The 12925-nt window shown below is 41.2% G+C and overlaps 1 protein-coding gene across 1 annotated transcript in view; it reads right to left on the minus strand.

The window, feature by feature from the left end:
• Positions 1–2993: 2993 nt before the first annotated feature.
• LOC101352691 (alcohol dehydrogenase 4) overlaps positions 2994–12925 on the minus strand; it is a 34635-nt gene continuing 24703 nt past the window's right edge. Inside the window, 4 exon segments of the mRNA XM_004390248.1 lie at positions 2994–3047; positions 5933–5982; positions 5985–6064; positions 9662–9671. Coding sequence (XP_004390305.1) covers positions 2994–3047; positions 5933–5982; positions 5985–6064; positions 9662–9671 — 194 coding nt within the window.

The following is a 12925-nucleotide window of genomic DNA, read 5'->3' on the forward strand; positions in this document are numbered from 1 at the left end:
CGTAGTATTTCAAAAAGTAACAATCTTTAAGTGAACAATGAATTTGAGAGCAACCAGGAAAAGCAGACAACCATGAGTAGTTTGCAGATTTTTTATTTTTTTAAAGCGTAGTTCTTCAATGGAAGATTGCTACATACTGCCAAATGCATTATTGATGCATAATTTTTGTTGTTTCTGGAGTATCTCATAAAGGTTCAGCATTCATTCCTCATTTTGAGTAAGATGTATTTGGATAACTTAGGCATTGGTGAACATTTTAAGGAATTATGCTGTAATAACACACATCTACTAGTAGTTTCCACTGTGTGCATCACCCTGGTGCGTGGGTGAGGCAAAAGTCCTCTGCTTGCAAGGGAGTGGCCACTCAGGGTTTAAATGCCATACACTTCAATCTGGCTTTTCACTTATTTTATGCATAATTCTAACAGCTTTGTAAAGAAAATCAAATTATTTTTTGAAATCACAGAACCAGATATAGAAAATTAGAAGGCTGATAGAGGCAGGAGCACTGACTGCAGGAAGGATTGCTAAGAGAGAGAGAAGAGGGAGAAAAAGACAAATGACTGGATTACAATTTAGTGTAAAAATTAATGCTAGTAATGGCTATTCTAGGGAGCCCTGGTAGTTCAATGGTTAAGTGCTTGGCTGCTAACTGAAAGGTCGGTGCTTCGAATGTTGCAGTTTGCTTCTGTAAGGATTACAGTCTTGGAAACTCTATGGGGCAGTTCTACTCTATCCTATAAGGTCGCTATGAGTCGGAATTGACTTGACGGCAATGGGTGACCGGGATTAGTGGTGATTCTGAGTTATTGAAATTAAATTTGGGGTTCTCCATGAAAAAAGAGTTTAAGATGTGTATAGGATGTTTTAGAAAAATTCCATGCAAAAAGGTTAAAATAAACTATTTGGACACTTTTGAGGATAAACTTTAGTTATCAACAATATGTATATATTGAGCATCTCTGATAGACGGATAGATTAAAAAATTGTTGATATCTTCAGAAGGGTTAAACCCATATTTGAAAAACTAACAGTGAAAGCAGTATGGGCTAAGATATTGATAAAGGCACTAAGAGCCAAAGGAGATCAGGGAAGGAAAACAACTTTGTGGCTGCAAAGATCTGACAAGGAGGTTGTCTAAGCTGGAAACCCTCAGTGAGATGGATTGACACAATAGTTACAACAATGGACTGAAACATACCAGTGATTATGAAGGTGGCACAGGGCCAGGCAACCTTTTGTTCTGTTATACATAAGGTCTGTGAGTCAGAGCCAACTTCATGGCAACTAACAAGGCAACTAACAACAATTAAACTGGACCTGGGAAGTATTCAAGGAAGCAAAGGAGAGGAGGGGAGGGGATGAGGCCAGGGAATATAGCAGATATTGGGAATAGCATGAGAAAGGCCAACATCTGATGGGATGTGTCTTATTCCCCACAATACCAATAAAGGAAGCATTTACAGATGGATTAACTGGCTTCCATTTCTAGTGAAAGAGATTATTAACTAGATATAAGTTTCTATTTTGAGATATAACTACCATCCTCAGCCAAATCTTGAGAGAAGTTTATCTTCTGTCAGAGTTCAATATGCGGTAAACATTTTTAAAAAAACTGGTAGGCTTCGGAAATTATTTCAAGCTAAGAGCTAGTCTTTATTACTCTGGCCCAAATTATTATCTATTTTAACCCTTTAAACTGTTGTCCAGCTATGAGTATACTAGTTGGAAAACTCTTACTTTCCTGCCTTTTATATAAATCTTACTGTCAGTTAAATCTTGTAATTATAAATATTTTGTAAGTACATCGTTCTTTATTACTTTTTATTGGTTATAGAAAATAGCATTATTTAGTGCAAGTTACAGATCACAAAACACTATAAAGAACTAAATGTTAAATGTTGTGAGAGTTATCAAAGATGGAAAGTGCAGTTATACTGCTAGTAATTTGAGGATGTAGATGCGTTTATTCTTCTTAAAATCTTTATATAAATTCTGATATGCCATTCCTTGTGATTATAGTTATAAAGTGGGGCTAAGAGAAAAGAAACAAACAGGTGTTAAAAAGGAAATGATTTAGCAGCTTATTGAAAAAGAGTAGCTTATTGGAGCCCAGAAATTACATAACAGCATTTTACGTATATATTCTATCTACTGTCTAGTTATTAACTATGTGTCCTATCTATCTATCTAGCTATCAAGTGATTTTTTTCCCAGTAAAATGTTTTTATTATGGAAAATTTCAAGCATATACAAAAGTAAAGAGAACAGTATAATGAACCCCATATGTTCATCACCCAACCTAAAAATGTATAAACATATAGCCAATATGAATAAGGAAGACTGAAGAAGAATTGATGCCTTTGAATTGTGTTGGTGAAGAATATTGAATATACCTTGGACTACCAAAAGAATGAACAAATCTGTCTTGGAAGAAGTACAACCAGAATGCTCCTAAGAAGCAAGGATAGCGCGACTACGTCTCACATACTTTGGACTTGTTATCAGGAGGGATCAGTCCCTGGAGATGGACATCATGTTTGGTAAAGTAGAGGGTCAGTGAAAAAGAGGAAGACCATCAACAAGATGGATTGACAGAGTTGCAGCAACAGTGGGCTCAAACATAGCAACAATTGTGAGGATGGTGCAGGACTGGGCAGTGTTTTGTTCTGTTGTACATAGGGTTGCTGTGAGTCGGAACCAACTCCATGACATCTAACAACAACGTAATTTTACTTACTACCTTTTCATTCCCCACTCTCACCCTCCTGGTACTAATTTTAACAATTCACAAACATCATATGATTCCATTTGTAAATACTTGAGGTGTCATAGTTATTTAATATAGGAAATATTAATATGTTTTATGATTACTAGTGCTTTAATCTTTGTAGCCATTTTATGCTGTGATATTAATTGTAAATATTTGTTCAAACTCATAGCTTTCCTTGGTTCATCATATCAGGTTATAAATTAACCAGACACATGCAAATTCAGTCAGATAGTTTTCCAAATCGTTCCTGCTGTCTTCAAAAGAGCAGGACTGTCTGGATGCTGTTAATAATAAGAAAACGAATTAGAATTTTCATGATAAGTTTAGCCAAAGCCCACAAATAATTTTGTTTTTTAATTTCAGGATTTGATCCAGTCTTTCTTTCTACACCCTACTTTGTTAAGCCCAATTTCTTTTATCTTATTGACTTAGTCATCTAGTGCTGCTGTAGCAGAAATACCGCAAGTGGATGGATTTAGCAAAGATAAATTTATTTTATTACAGTCTGGTAGGCTAGACGTCCAAATTCAGGGTGTCAGCTCCAGGGGAAGGCTTTCTGTCTTGGCTCTGGAGGAAGGTCCTTGTCGTCAATCTTCCCCTGGTTTGGGAGCTTCTCTGCATAGGAACCTCAGGTCCAAAGGATGGGCTCTGCTCCTGGTGCTGCTTTCTTGGTGGTATGAGGTCCCCCTGTCTCTCTGTTTGCTTCTTTCTTTTATATCTCAAAAGAGATTGGCTCAGGACAATCCAATCTTGTAGATTGAGTCCTGTCTCATTAACATAACTGCCGCCTGTCACACCTCATTAACATCATAGAGATAGGGTTTACAACACATAGGAAAATCACATCAGATAACAAAATGGTGGACAGTTACAAAATACTGGGAATCATGGCCTAGCCAAATTGATACACATATTTTTTGGGGGACACAATTCAATCCATGACACTTGTTATCTTCTTCCATGCATGTCATTACATATAGTGCTAGTAAACTAAGGGAAAAATGGTGACCCTCACTTGACCCTAACAAAGTCCTTGTTAGCCAATGTGCTATAGAAAAGTAGAGCATACCAAGGTTATTTTAGTCTATTCTGGGAATAGACTCACTCCTCTTGGCTCTAGGACAAAGTTGAGCATTAAAAGTAAGGTGGAGGTTGGTGAGTTGGGATGCTACTTTCTGAGAGCCCAAGTATTCTCACTCTTGGAAAACTTCTTCAACATATAGAAGCAGAGAGGGAGATAAGCCTCAAGGACAGAGAATTCCTTATATGCCACTTTACTTCTACAGCTTTGGAATCCCTGGCATTAGCTGGTTGCTGTGCGTAAACAATTTCCTCAACCAGGGACTGGAAGCTACCCCTCCCTGTGGAGGGAGAACCTCTTTGTTCTTTCCTCACCATGGACAGGGCCACTGCCCCTTAACAGTCCAGTCAGTCATTGTATTCCTTCCCCTTCTCTCCACTTCCTTGCTTCTAGTCAGTTCGTATGGTAGGAGAGCCTGGCCTGTCTTGTGCTTCCTGTCCCATATGGTAAACACACTTGTGAAGGGCTATCTTCTGTCTTCCTTGTTCCCACCTAACCATCCATGTGGGCAGTCAGGGTGGACTTTTAAGTGGGCCAGAGAGGGAATAGGAGGCACCACTTAGGTGTTTAAGCCTAGGCCTCGACTCTACCACTGATCACAAGGGAAGCCTACTTTGAGAGTATGGGAGACTTGCCCAGCTGTTAATAAAGTAAGGCAACATTTTCCATTTGGCTGCCACTTAACATTCCTTGTGGGTATAATCCATGACTGGAAACTCTGGGGGAAACGGGTAGTGGTGGAGGAGCTATGGCACCAGGGTCCAGGCACCAAACCCCAACTCAACTGCTAATTTGAGAAAAGCTCCTTATGGTGATATTGAAATTGGGCAAGATAGTGCGGTGCTATATATTTATAGCAATTTACTTAGTGTAGCAGGTATAATGTTTATTTTTTCTTTTATTTTTATTGAACTCCTTTTTTATATGTTGTAGGTAACATGTCTGCAAACTGGAAGTTCAGGTTGGATTTGTTTCCCATGAAGTAGCCTGGGTCCTCACACTTCGGACCTATTTTTCTTCTTCTGCAACATTTGCTTTCTACTTCAAACTGCCATTTTCATTTACTTTAGGCTCTCCCCTCCCCTTTGTAATGGCTTCTCTTTTTGTGGCTTCTTAGTTCTGCATCTAATCCATATCCCATTGTTCTTGGTGTTTTTGCCCTTTGCTTTTATTCATCAAGGCTTTGCTTAATCATTTTAACCAGAACAATTTATCCTAGTATAACCTACTCCCTAACCTATAAGGATCCCCCAAGTGGGACATTTCTATAAGTCAGTTTTTAGTGTCCATGCCAGCAGAGTACAATATAGCTAAAATTGGATGAGAAGATATCTTACAACCTATGACAAAGCAGGAGAATGAGAGAGTTGGGATATCCTGTAAGTATCTGATACCTGCCCCTCACTGCTCCCTCACATCTCTGTTTTTTACATCGTTCTGATAATGAAGGGTGAGGAGTGGCCACTCTGTGTCAAATTTTAGAGCATAATGATTCCAGACCCAGGAGCACAGTGTACTAGAAGGACCTAACATTACACTATAGAAACTTCTCTTTCTAGAGAACAGCCCCAACTGAGTTAACAATTGTTTGTGAAAGGGAAAACATATGTCAATATATACCACCACTCTATGTGTAATGATGTGTACCAGTGTGCATTGTGGAAACAGTATAGAAAGCTTTTTTTTTTCCCCCCAAATGGCCACTATTTAATCTTTTAAGCACATCTAGTACTTCTGAGGAGCTCTGATGGCACAGTGGTTAAGAGCTTGGCTGCTAACCAAAAGGTTGGTAGTTCAAATCTACCAGCTGCTCCTTGGAAACCCTGTGGGCTCTCTGTCCTATAGGGTCGCTATGAGTTGGAATCGACTTGACGGCAACGAGTTTGGTTTTTTTGGGTTTAGTACCTCTGATAATGTGGAGAGTGTGAGAAAGACAAACTGGTTAGTGCAGGGCTTATATTTATAACAATTTACGTAGTATAGCAGGTATAATGTTTATTTTTATTATTAAAATCAAATAAAAATGGCATCACCATAAAGATTTTTTAAACGACTCACCAATATGTTTGGTAATTTACCTTTTTTCCTTGGTGAATTAGGTCAGACGCCTCACTGATTTTGTCAAAAACAACATATGGGTCACCAGTGCATCCAGATTGAATTTCTTGTTCTTGTAGTCAGTAACCAGCTGTTGGACAGAATCTATACTCCTGTTGCTGGGAACTCCAAGTCCTGCTTGGCACGACTCATCACAGCCAATAAACAAGAGGCCAAGGTGGGAGATCAGAAAGGCAGCTTTATTTCATTGCTCAAGGAAAGGAACAGTCGGGGCCAGTGTTGCCAAGGCTGTTTGAGGATAAGGTTTAGGGAAGTCACTTTTTTAGGGCTTACAAGCAGGGAGATCATGTGAATTACATCAGCAGCAACATTTTAAATCTTGCTACGCAGGCACAATAGGGGTTACATACAACTTCATAGGATGTGTGTTTAGAAAATGGTGGTTAAACTCTTCTTAGGGCAGGAAAGTTAATATATATGAGGCACTTAACGAGCCAAGGTTAAGTTTAGGTCTCTTGAACTAGTTTAAGCCAGCTCTTTCTGGCTTACACATCCTGCCTGAAAGAGAAAATACACATTTTAAGGTGTAATCTCTTGCTTGGTTTATGGCTACACTTAAGAGACACTAGGCGACTGTGGGATTTTTCTCAGTATCAAAGTCTGTTGTCTTATTCCCTCCTTTTCTTCAGACATTGGTCACTCATGGCCAGTGTTGGTCCTAAACCACTGTGTTGTAGAAAATCGAGTCTGACGTGCCCTGTAAGGAGATTTTTCTTGAGTGATCATCTGCTCATGGGGCTTGGCAGGTGGTAGGTTTTTTCCCTCTTTGCTAGATTTCATTTGCACCATCATCATATTTATAGCTGAGATGCAGTAGGATATGAACTTGGTTAAACAATTCATCAGGAAAGATAGGAACAGACATAGCAAGAAGATAAAAATTAGTGGAGTCACCAGGGGCCAAAGCCAGCTGAAACTGGGAAATAAGGACATAATTTAATCTTACCAAGAGGTCTTGTTTTCAGATTCTGTTACAGGTCTTGGTCTTGTCCAGTTAGCTACTTTGTCAATTACTTGGAAATTCAGTTCAGCTTCATGAGAGGTATTGACCCCCACACAGCAGGAGGTATTGGCTATGGCACAAGCTCTTCCCACCTTATCCAGAATATAGTCTAGAGCTAAATGGTGGTCTAGCACTACTCTGGCCAGACAGCCTAATGACTTTTATTGAACTTTTATGGCTCTGTGTGGATCATGATAGAACATGGACGATGTCAGAAAGGTTAAGCTCCTGTAAAGCAACTAATTGTGGGAAGACAATTACGGTTCTTAAAATGAATCATCCTGTTCCTGTCTCTGTGATGGTGTTAAATCCTGTTTTACTTAAATCTCAGCCCTCTTCTGTACCATCAGTAGCTCTTCTTTGCTGCTTGTGTGTATGGGGAGATGGAGGTTTCATAAGGGTAGTGAGGCTATCGGGGGTTGCAAGAACCATTGGGAAAGTGACAGCTCTTACCATGCAAGTGCCAGTCGATTCTTTTGGGTTTAAGCATGGGTAAACTAGGCTCTTGTGATACTGAATACTGGGGGAGGTAAAATTACCACACAGAAAATAGAATTCTCGGGGTGCCCAAACAGGACTACCTCTGTTGTGTGGTTAAGGAGGTGGGTAGTGTTGGACCATGTTGAAAAGCTGGTTAACCCAAAACAGGAGATTTGGTTGCCTTTGTTGTTACCTGGATAATAACCAGGTTTAGCCTGTGAGGAAAGGTTTCTGTATGCAGTGATGTCCCCAAGGTAATGTGAAAATTTTGTAAAATTGGTCCTGTTAAAAGAGGCAGTTTCAGGGACCAGTGTGGTCCACCATGCCAAGTTGAATATTTGGAAACATGGTACAGCTCCTTTTGAGTCCTTTTTAATGGGGAGTACTCTTATTTCTAAGGCTTCAGTAGTAGAAAGATCCAGGAAGAGCTGGGGATAAGGCTTTCCCAGGGAACTTTTAAATCAGCAGAGGAGGTGGGGAATAGTTGGCAGATCCAACAATTATTCAGATGACTTCCCTGGGAAACAGAGTTGGAAAGTTGGATGAATTGGTTGTTATCCCATTTAGCTTGGGCTATGAGAATCCCCTGGAGAAGGATAGTAACTATCATTACTATTCCTATGGTGGCTAGAGGGCTCTCAGGCTCTTATTAGTCTGACTTGTTAAAATATAGCATAAAGAAACAAAAAGGCAAACAGTGTATTTAATACAATGAGCAAGATTAAGAGTTAGTTTAGGATTGGATTTATGCAGGAGGGTGTTTTGCCAGCAAGTACTTAAGGTCCTTAATATGTTCACAGGTCTAATTCTCACAGTTCTGACAAGTTTGTCCCTCGATGTCTAGTGGAACAGTTCTTTCTACTTGGGTGTGGTGGATCTAAGCTTTGAGACTGCTGAGCTTCACAGCTCTGGGAGTGGCAAGCAGCACTTTGAACGAATGGCCCGGTCCACTTTTCTTGAACTTTAATTTTTGAACTCCAAGTATGTGACTTCTAACTGATTGATTTGGGTCTTTTCTCTTCATACTCGATACCCAGCATTGCCCAGGAAGTTAAGAACTTCAGTGGTGTTCTGAAGTGAGTCAAACTCATCTTTGCCAGCAATAAGGAGATTGGCTACATACTGTACCAGAATTCTGTTGGTAAGCGTCAGCTGGTGTAATTCTTGTGCCAGCACTACACCAAACAAGGTGGGGCTGTTTTTGAACACTTGGGGCAGGACAGCCCAACAGAGCTGCTGCTTGAGTTCTGAGAGTGGGTCCTCCCACTCAAAAGCAAAAGTTTCCTGCCTTTTCCACTGGGATGCAGAAGAATGCATCCTTTAAATCCAACACAGGGAGCCAAGTGAAGGCCGGAGAGAGTGTGGAGAGCAGAGTGTAAAGGTTTGGGACCACTGGGTGAACTGTCACAGTTACTTGATTTACTGCTCTTAGGTCCTGCATGAAGCGGTATTCTCTAGTTTTTTTTTTTTTAACTGGGAGAATGGACATATTGAACTGTGACTGGAGGTTCGAATTAGTCTATGTTTTAAGTACCTATTGATGGTGTCTGCAATGGCTTGGTGGGCCTCAAGTCTGGTAGGGTATTGCTTTAGGTATTGCTTTAGGGTGGTGCCTGACAAGAGGTCAGTGACGACCCTTGGCATATTTTAGCCCTCCCAGGTGTTTTGTCTGCCAAGACCCGGGGCACTACTGTCTGGATAACTTCTGAATGTATAAGTACTTGGTTGAGGACTCCCTCCGAGAAGTTGGTCAGTGGCTTGACTTGCTGTTGGTTCAAAAGAGCCATTTGTACCCTCTAGCCTGAGTTAGGCAAGTACTTGCATATGCATTTGTCCATTTTATTTGTGCTTGCAACTTGCAAAGCAAGTTTTGCCACAGTAAAGGCACTGGGAAGTCTGGCATGTACAGGAAAGAGTGAGTTAGAGAACCTTCCCTGCAAAGAACAGGTTAAAGGCTGCAAGAATGTGGGGCAGTCCTCTTTTCCTGACACTCTGACTATTGGAATGGTCCTTCCCATTACCGGGGCTGCCTTTTTTTGATCATTATTTTACAGGCTTTCTTTTTACCTTTATTATAACCAGACGCTCCAGTAGAGGGCTAGCCTCCAGTCTACCTCAGTCTCACTCATCTTCTAGTGACATGACAAGGCATTGGGTCACCTCTCTCTTTATTTGTTCCTTTGCTTCGTATTTTGGACACTCTCACTTCCAATGTCCTTTCTCTTTACACCAGCCTCACTGGTCTCCTTCTAAAGGGGTGTGGGGTCTTCCTGGCTCTTGCGGTCTTGGCCTCCCTCTTTTTCTTTGTTTTCTTGGGAGTCGGCCTCCAGCCTGCAAGGTGGCTGTCTGGTGCTTTTGGTTTGTAACTTGCTTTTTTTCTTGCTCCTTATCTTAGTTAGAGTAAACTTGGTAGGCCAGTTACACTAGCTGAGAGATTCCCAACTCCATACCTCCTTTTATCTTCTGAAGCTTTCTTCTAATATTGGGGGCACTTTGCCCTATAAAGATCATACTGACCATTTGGGCATTTTCAGGGCTCTCAGGATCCAGATCAGTGAACTGTCTGAAAGCAGCATAAATTCTCTCTAAAAACCGGGACGTATCTTCATTAGACTCCTGTTTAACTCTGTGAACTTTGCTTAAATTTTTCTATTTGGCTACTCCTTTCTTTAAGCCCTCTAAGAGACATTCTCTGTGGTAAGTAAGGTGTATTTGCCCCACTGTAGTGTTGGGGTCCCAGCCAGGATCGACAGTGGGTAAGGCATCAGCCCCATTTAAGTTCACAGCCTGTAACTCATGCCACCTGTCTGCCTCAGCCCAAGCTTTTTCAAACACCATGCGACACTCTTCTGGAGCAAGAAGCACATTGCACAGAGCCTGGCAATCTGCCCAAGTGGGGATGTGAGTGCAGAAGATGGAGGCAAAAAGATCTTACATCCACTTAGGGTCCTCTCTATACCTGGGGCTGTTGTTTTTCCAGTTTTAGATATCACTGGTTGTGAAGGGTTGATAAACCCAGACCATTCCAGCATTTCCAGCTGGGACTTGATGTAAAGGGTGCACACCATCAGGCTTTCTTACAGGTTTGGGATTACGACCCTCAGAACCATGGCCTCCCTGAGAGTTCTGCCCCCTGCCCTTTTCAGAGCCTTCCCTACCGGCTGAATCGGGGTGCTCAAAAACTGTCCCACTCTGTATATGGGGTGGTGATCCCACTGGCGGGGTTGAAGGGCTAGGTAACTCAGGGTACAGGGCAGGGGGTTGCGGCGCCAGTGTTTGCGGAGGGGCTGCAACCAGAGAGGAATATGGAGAGGATGTGGTTGGAACCGGGACATCATCCTCTGCACTGGGGACAAGACTGGTGGTTTCGCTTCATCAGTCTTTTCCTGCACTGAGATTTTACACTGCTTCTGCAGATTTTTGTTTTGGCATAAAACCACGAAAGCTTTAACATACATCTTCTCGTCCCATTTTCCTTCATGTGTACAAAAGAGGTCAAGTTGCAAGATAGTGTTATAGTGCAAGGCCTCGTTTGGGGGCCATTTCTCACTGCCACCTAGTTGGTATTGGGGTCAAGAAGTGTTACAAAAGAGAATAATTTTCTTCTTTTCTTAGGGTCTGTCTTAGTCATCTAGTGCTGCTGTAACAGAAATACCACAAGTGGATGGCTTTAACAAAGTGAAGTTTATTCTCTTATAGTCCAGTAGGCTACAAGTCCAAATTCAGGGCGTCAGCTCCAGGAGAACACTTTCTGTCTGCTCTGGAGGAAGATCTGTGTCATCAGTCTTCCCTTGGTCTGGGAGCTTCTCTGCACAGGAACCTCAGGTTCAAAGGATGCTTTCTGATCCTGGCACTGCTTAATGGTATGAGGTTCCCATGTGTCTCTGCTCCCTTTTCTCTTTTATATCTCAAAAGAGATTGGCTTAAGCCACTATCCAATCTTGTAACCTCATCAGTACAACTGCTGTTAATGCATCTTGTTACATCATAGTGATAGAGTTTACAACACATAAGGAAATCACATCAGATTACAAAATGGTACACAGTCATACAATACTGGGAATCATGACCCAGCCAAGTTGACAGATATTTTTGGGGGACACAGTTCTATCCATGACAGGGTCCGACCCAAAGTGAGACCAATTCTTTAGAATGCACGCTAACAGACTACATTCAGGGATTCCTTGTATGTTATCCATAGCTCCAAATGCTAGCAATCAAACAAGTAACAAACACCTAAAACCTTTTATGTCCTCAGCAACCAGTTACTTCTGCTTCTTGGAGTTCTTTTAAGGCTTTACATGGGATTTAAATTGTTACTCACCAAGGATGTGTGATCCTCCTTCCTGGGGAACACCACAAGCACGTTTCACGTCTTCCACTGAGTCAGCAGTGGGTCCAAGGTGGGTTGGCCTCCAGGGCCGCTCTGAAGTCTCCAGAAGAAAGCTCCTGGTAATGCCAGATATTGGGGCCGGTCTGTTGTCCAATCCACCTCCAGAATGGAGCAGATGACTCCTGGCTGGCTTGCCAGAATTTGTTGTTGGGAACCCCAAGTCCTGCTCTGTGTGACTTGTCACAGCCAATAAACAAGGGGCTGAGGTGAGAGATCAGAAGGCAGTTTTATTTCATTGTTCAAGGAAAGGAACAGACGGGGCTGGTGTCTCCAAGATTGTTCAAGGATAAGGTTTAGGGAGGTCGCTTTTATAGGTCTTAGAAGCTGAGAGATCATGTGAATTACATCAGCAGAATTTTAAATCATGCTACACAGCCACAGTAAGGGTTACATACAACTTCATAAGATGTGCATTTAGAAAATGGTGGTTAAAGTCTTCCTAGGGGTGGGAAAGTTAATATATATGAGGCACTTAATGAGCCAAGGTTAACTTTAAGTCTCTTGAACTAGTTTAAACCAGCTCTCACTGGCTTACTCATTCTGCTTGAAAGAGAAAATACAGGCTCTAAGGTATAATATTTTGCCTGGTTTAGGGCCACACTTAAGAGACACTAGGCTATTGTGGGATTTTTCCCAGTATCAAAGGCTGCTGCCTTACTCCAACCTGAATTCATCCTAAATGTTAAATAAAGACGGGCATGGTGCTTCACACGAAATAATTTAATCAGTGTTTATTAGACCAGATTTAGGCTGCTTAAAATAGATTAGCCCCCCATCTTCTATTTTCTGTACTTTTATCTCCTTTTATTACTCTCTTCATGAGAAAAATTCAAGATTAAAGAAACTTCTAGAAAAGGAATCATTGTAATTTAGTCAGTTTACCTTTTGTTCCTCTATGTTGAATAATTTGTTTTAAAGCCTTTATATTTGCAAATTGTAATTATCTTTTCATACTAACTCCATTTCTTTCAAGTAAATTAATAAAACAGTTTTTATGTGTTCTCTGTGTATTCACAGAGTCACTGTACCAAAAAGAATTGGTTGACATTCAGCCATTTCAGGAGGTAGCATATGATT

This window comes from Trichechus manatus, unplaced genomic scaffold, assembly GCF_000243295.1.
Source record: "Trichechus manatus latirostris isolate Lorelei unplaced genomic scaffold, TriManLat1.0 scaffold00291, whole genome shotgun sequence".
NCBI lineage: Eukaryota > Metazoa > Chordata > Mammalia > Sirenia > Trichechidae > Trichechus > Trichechus manatus.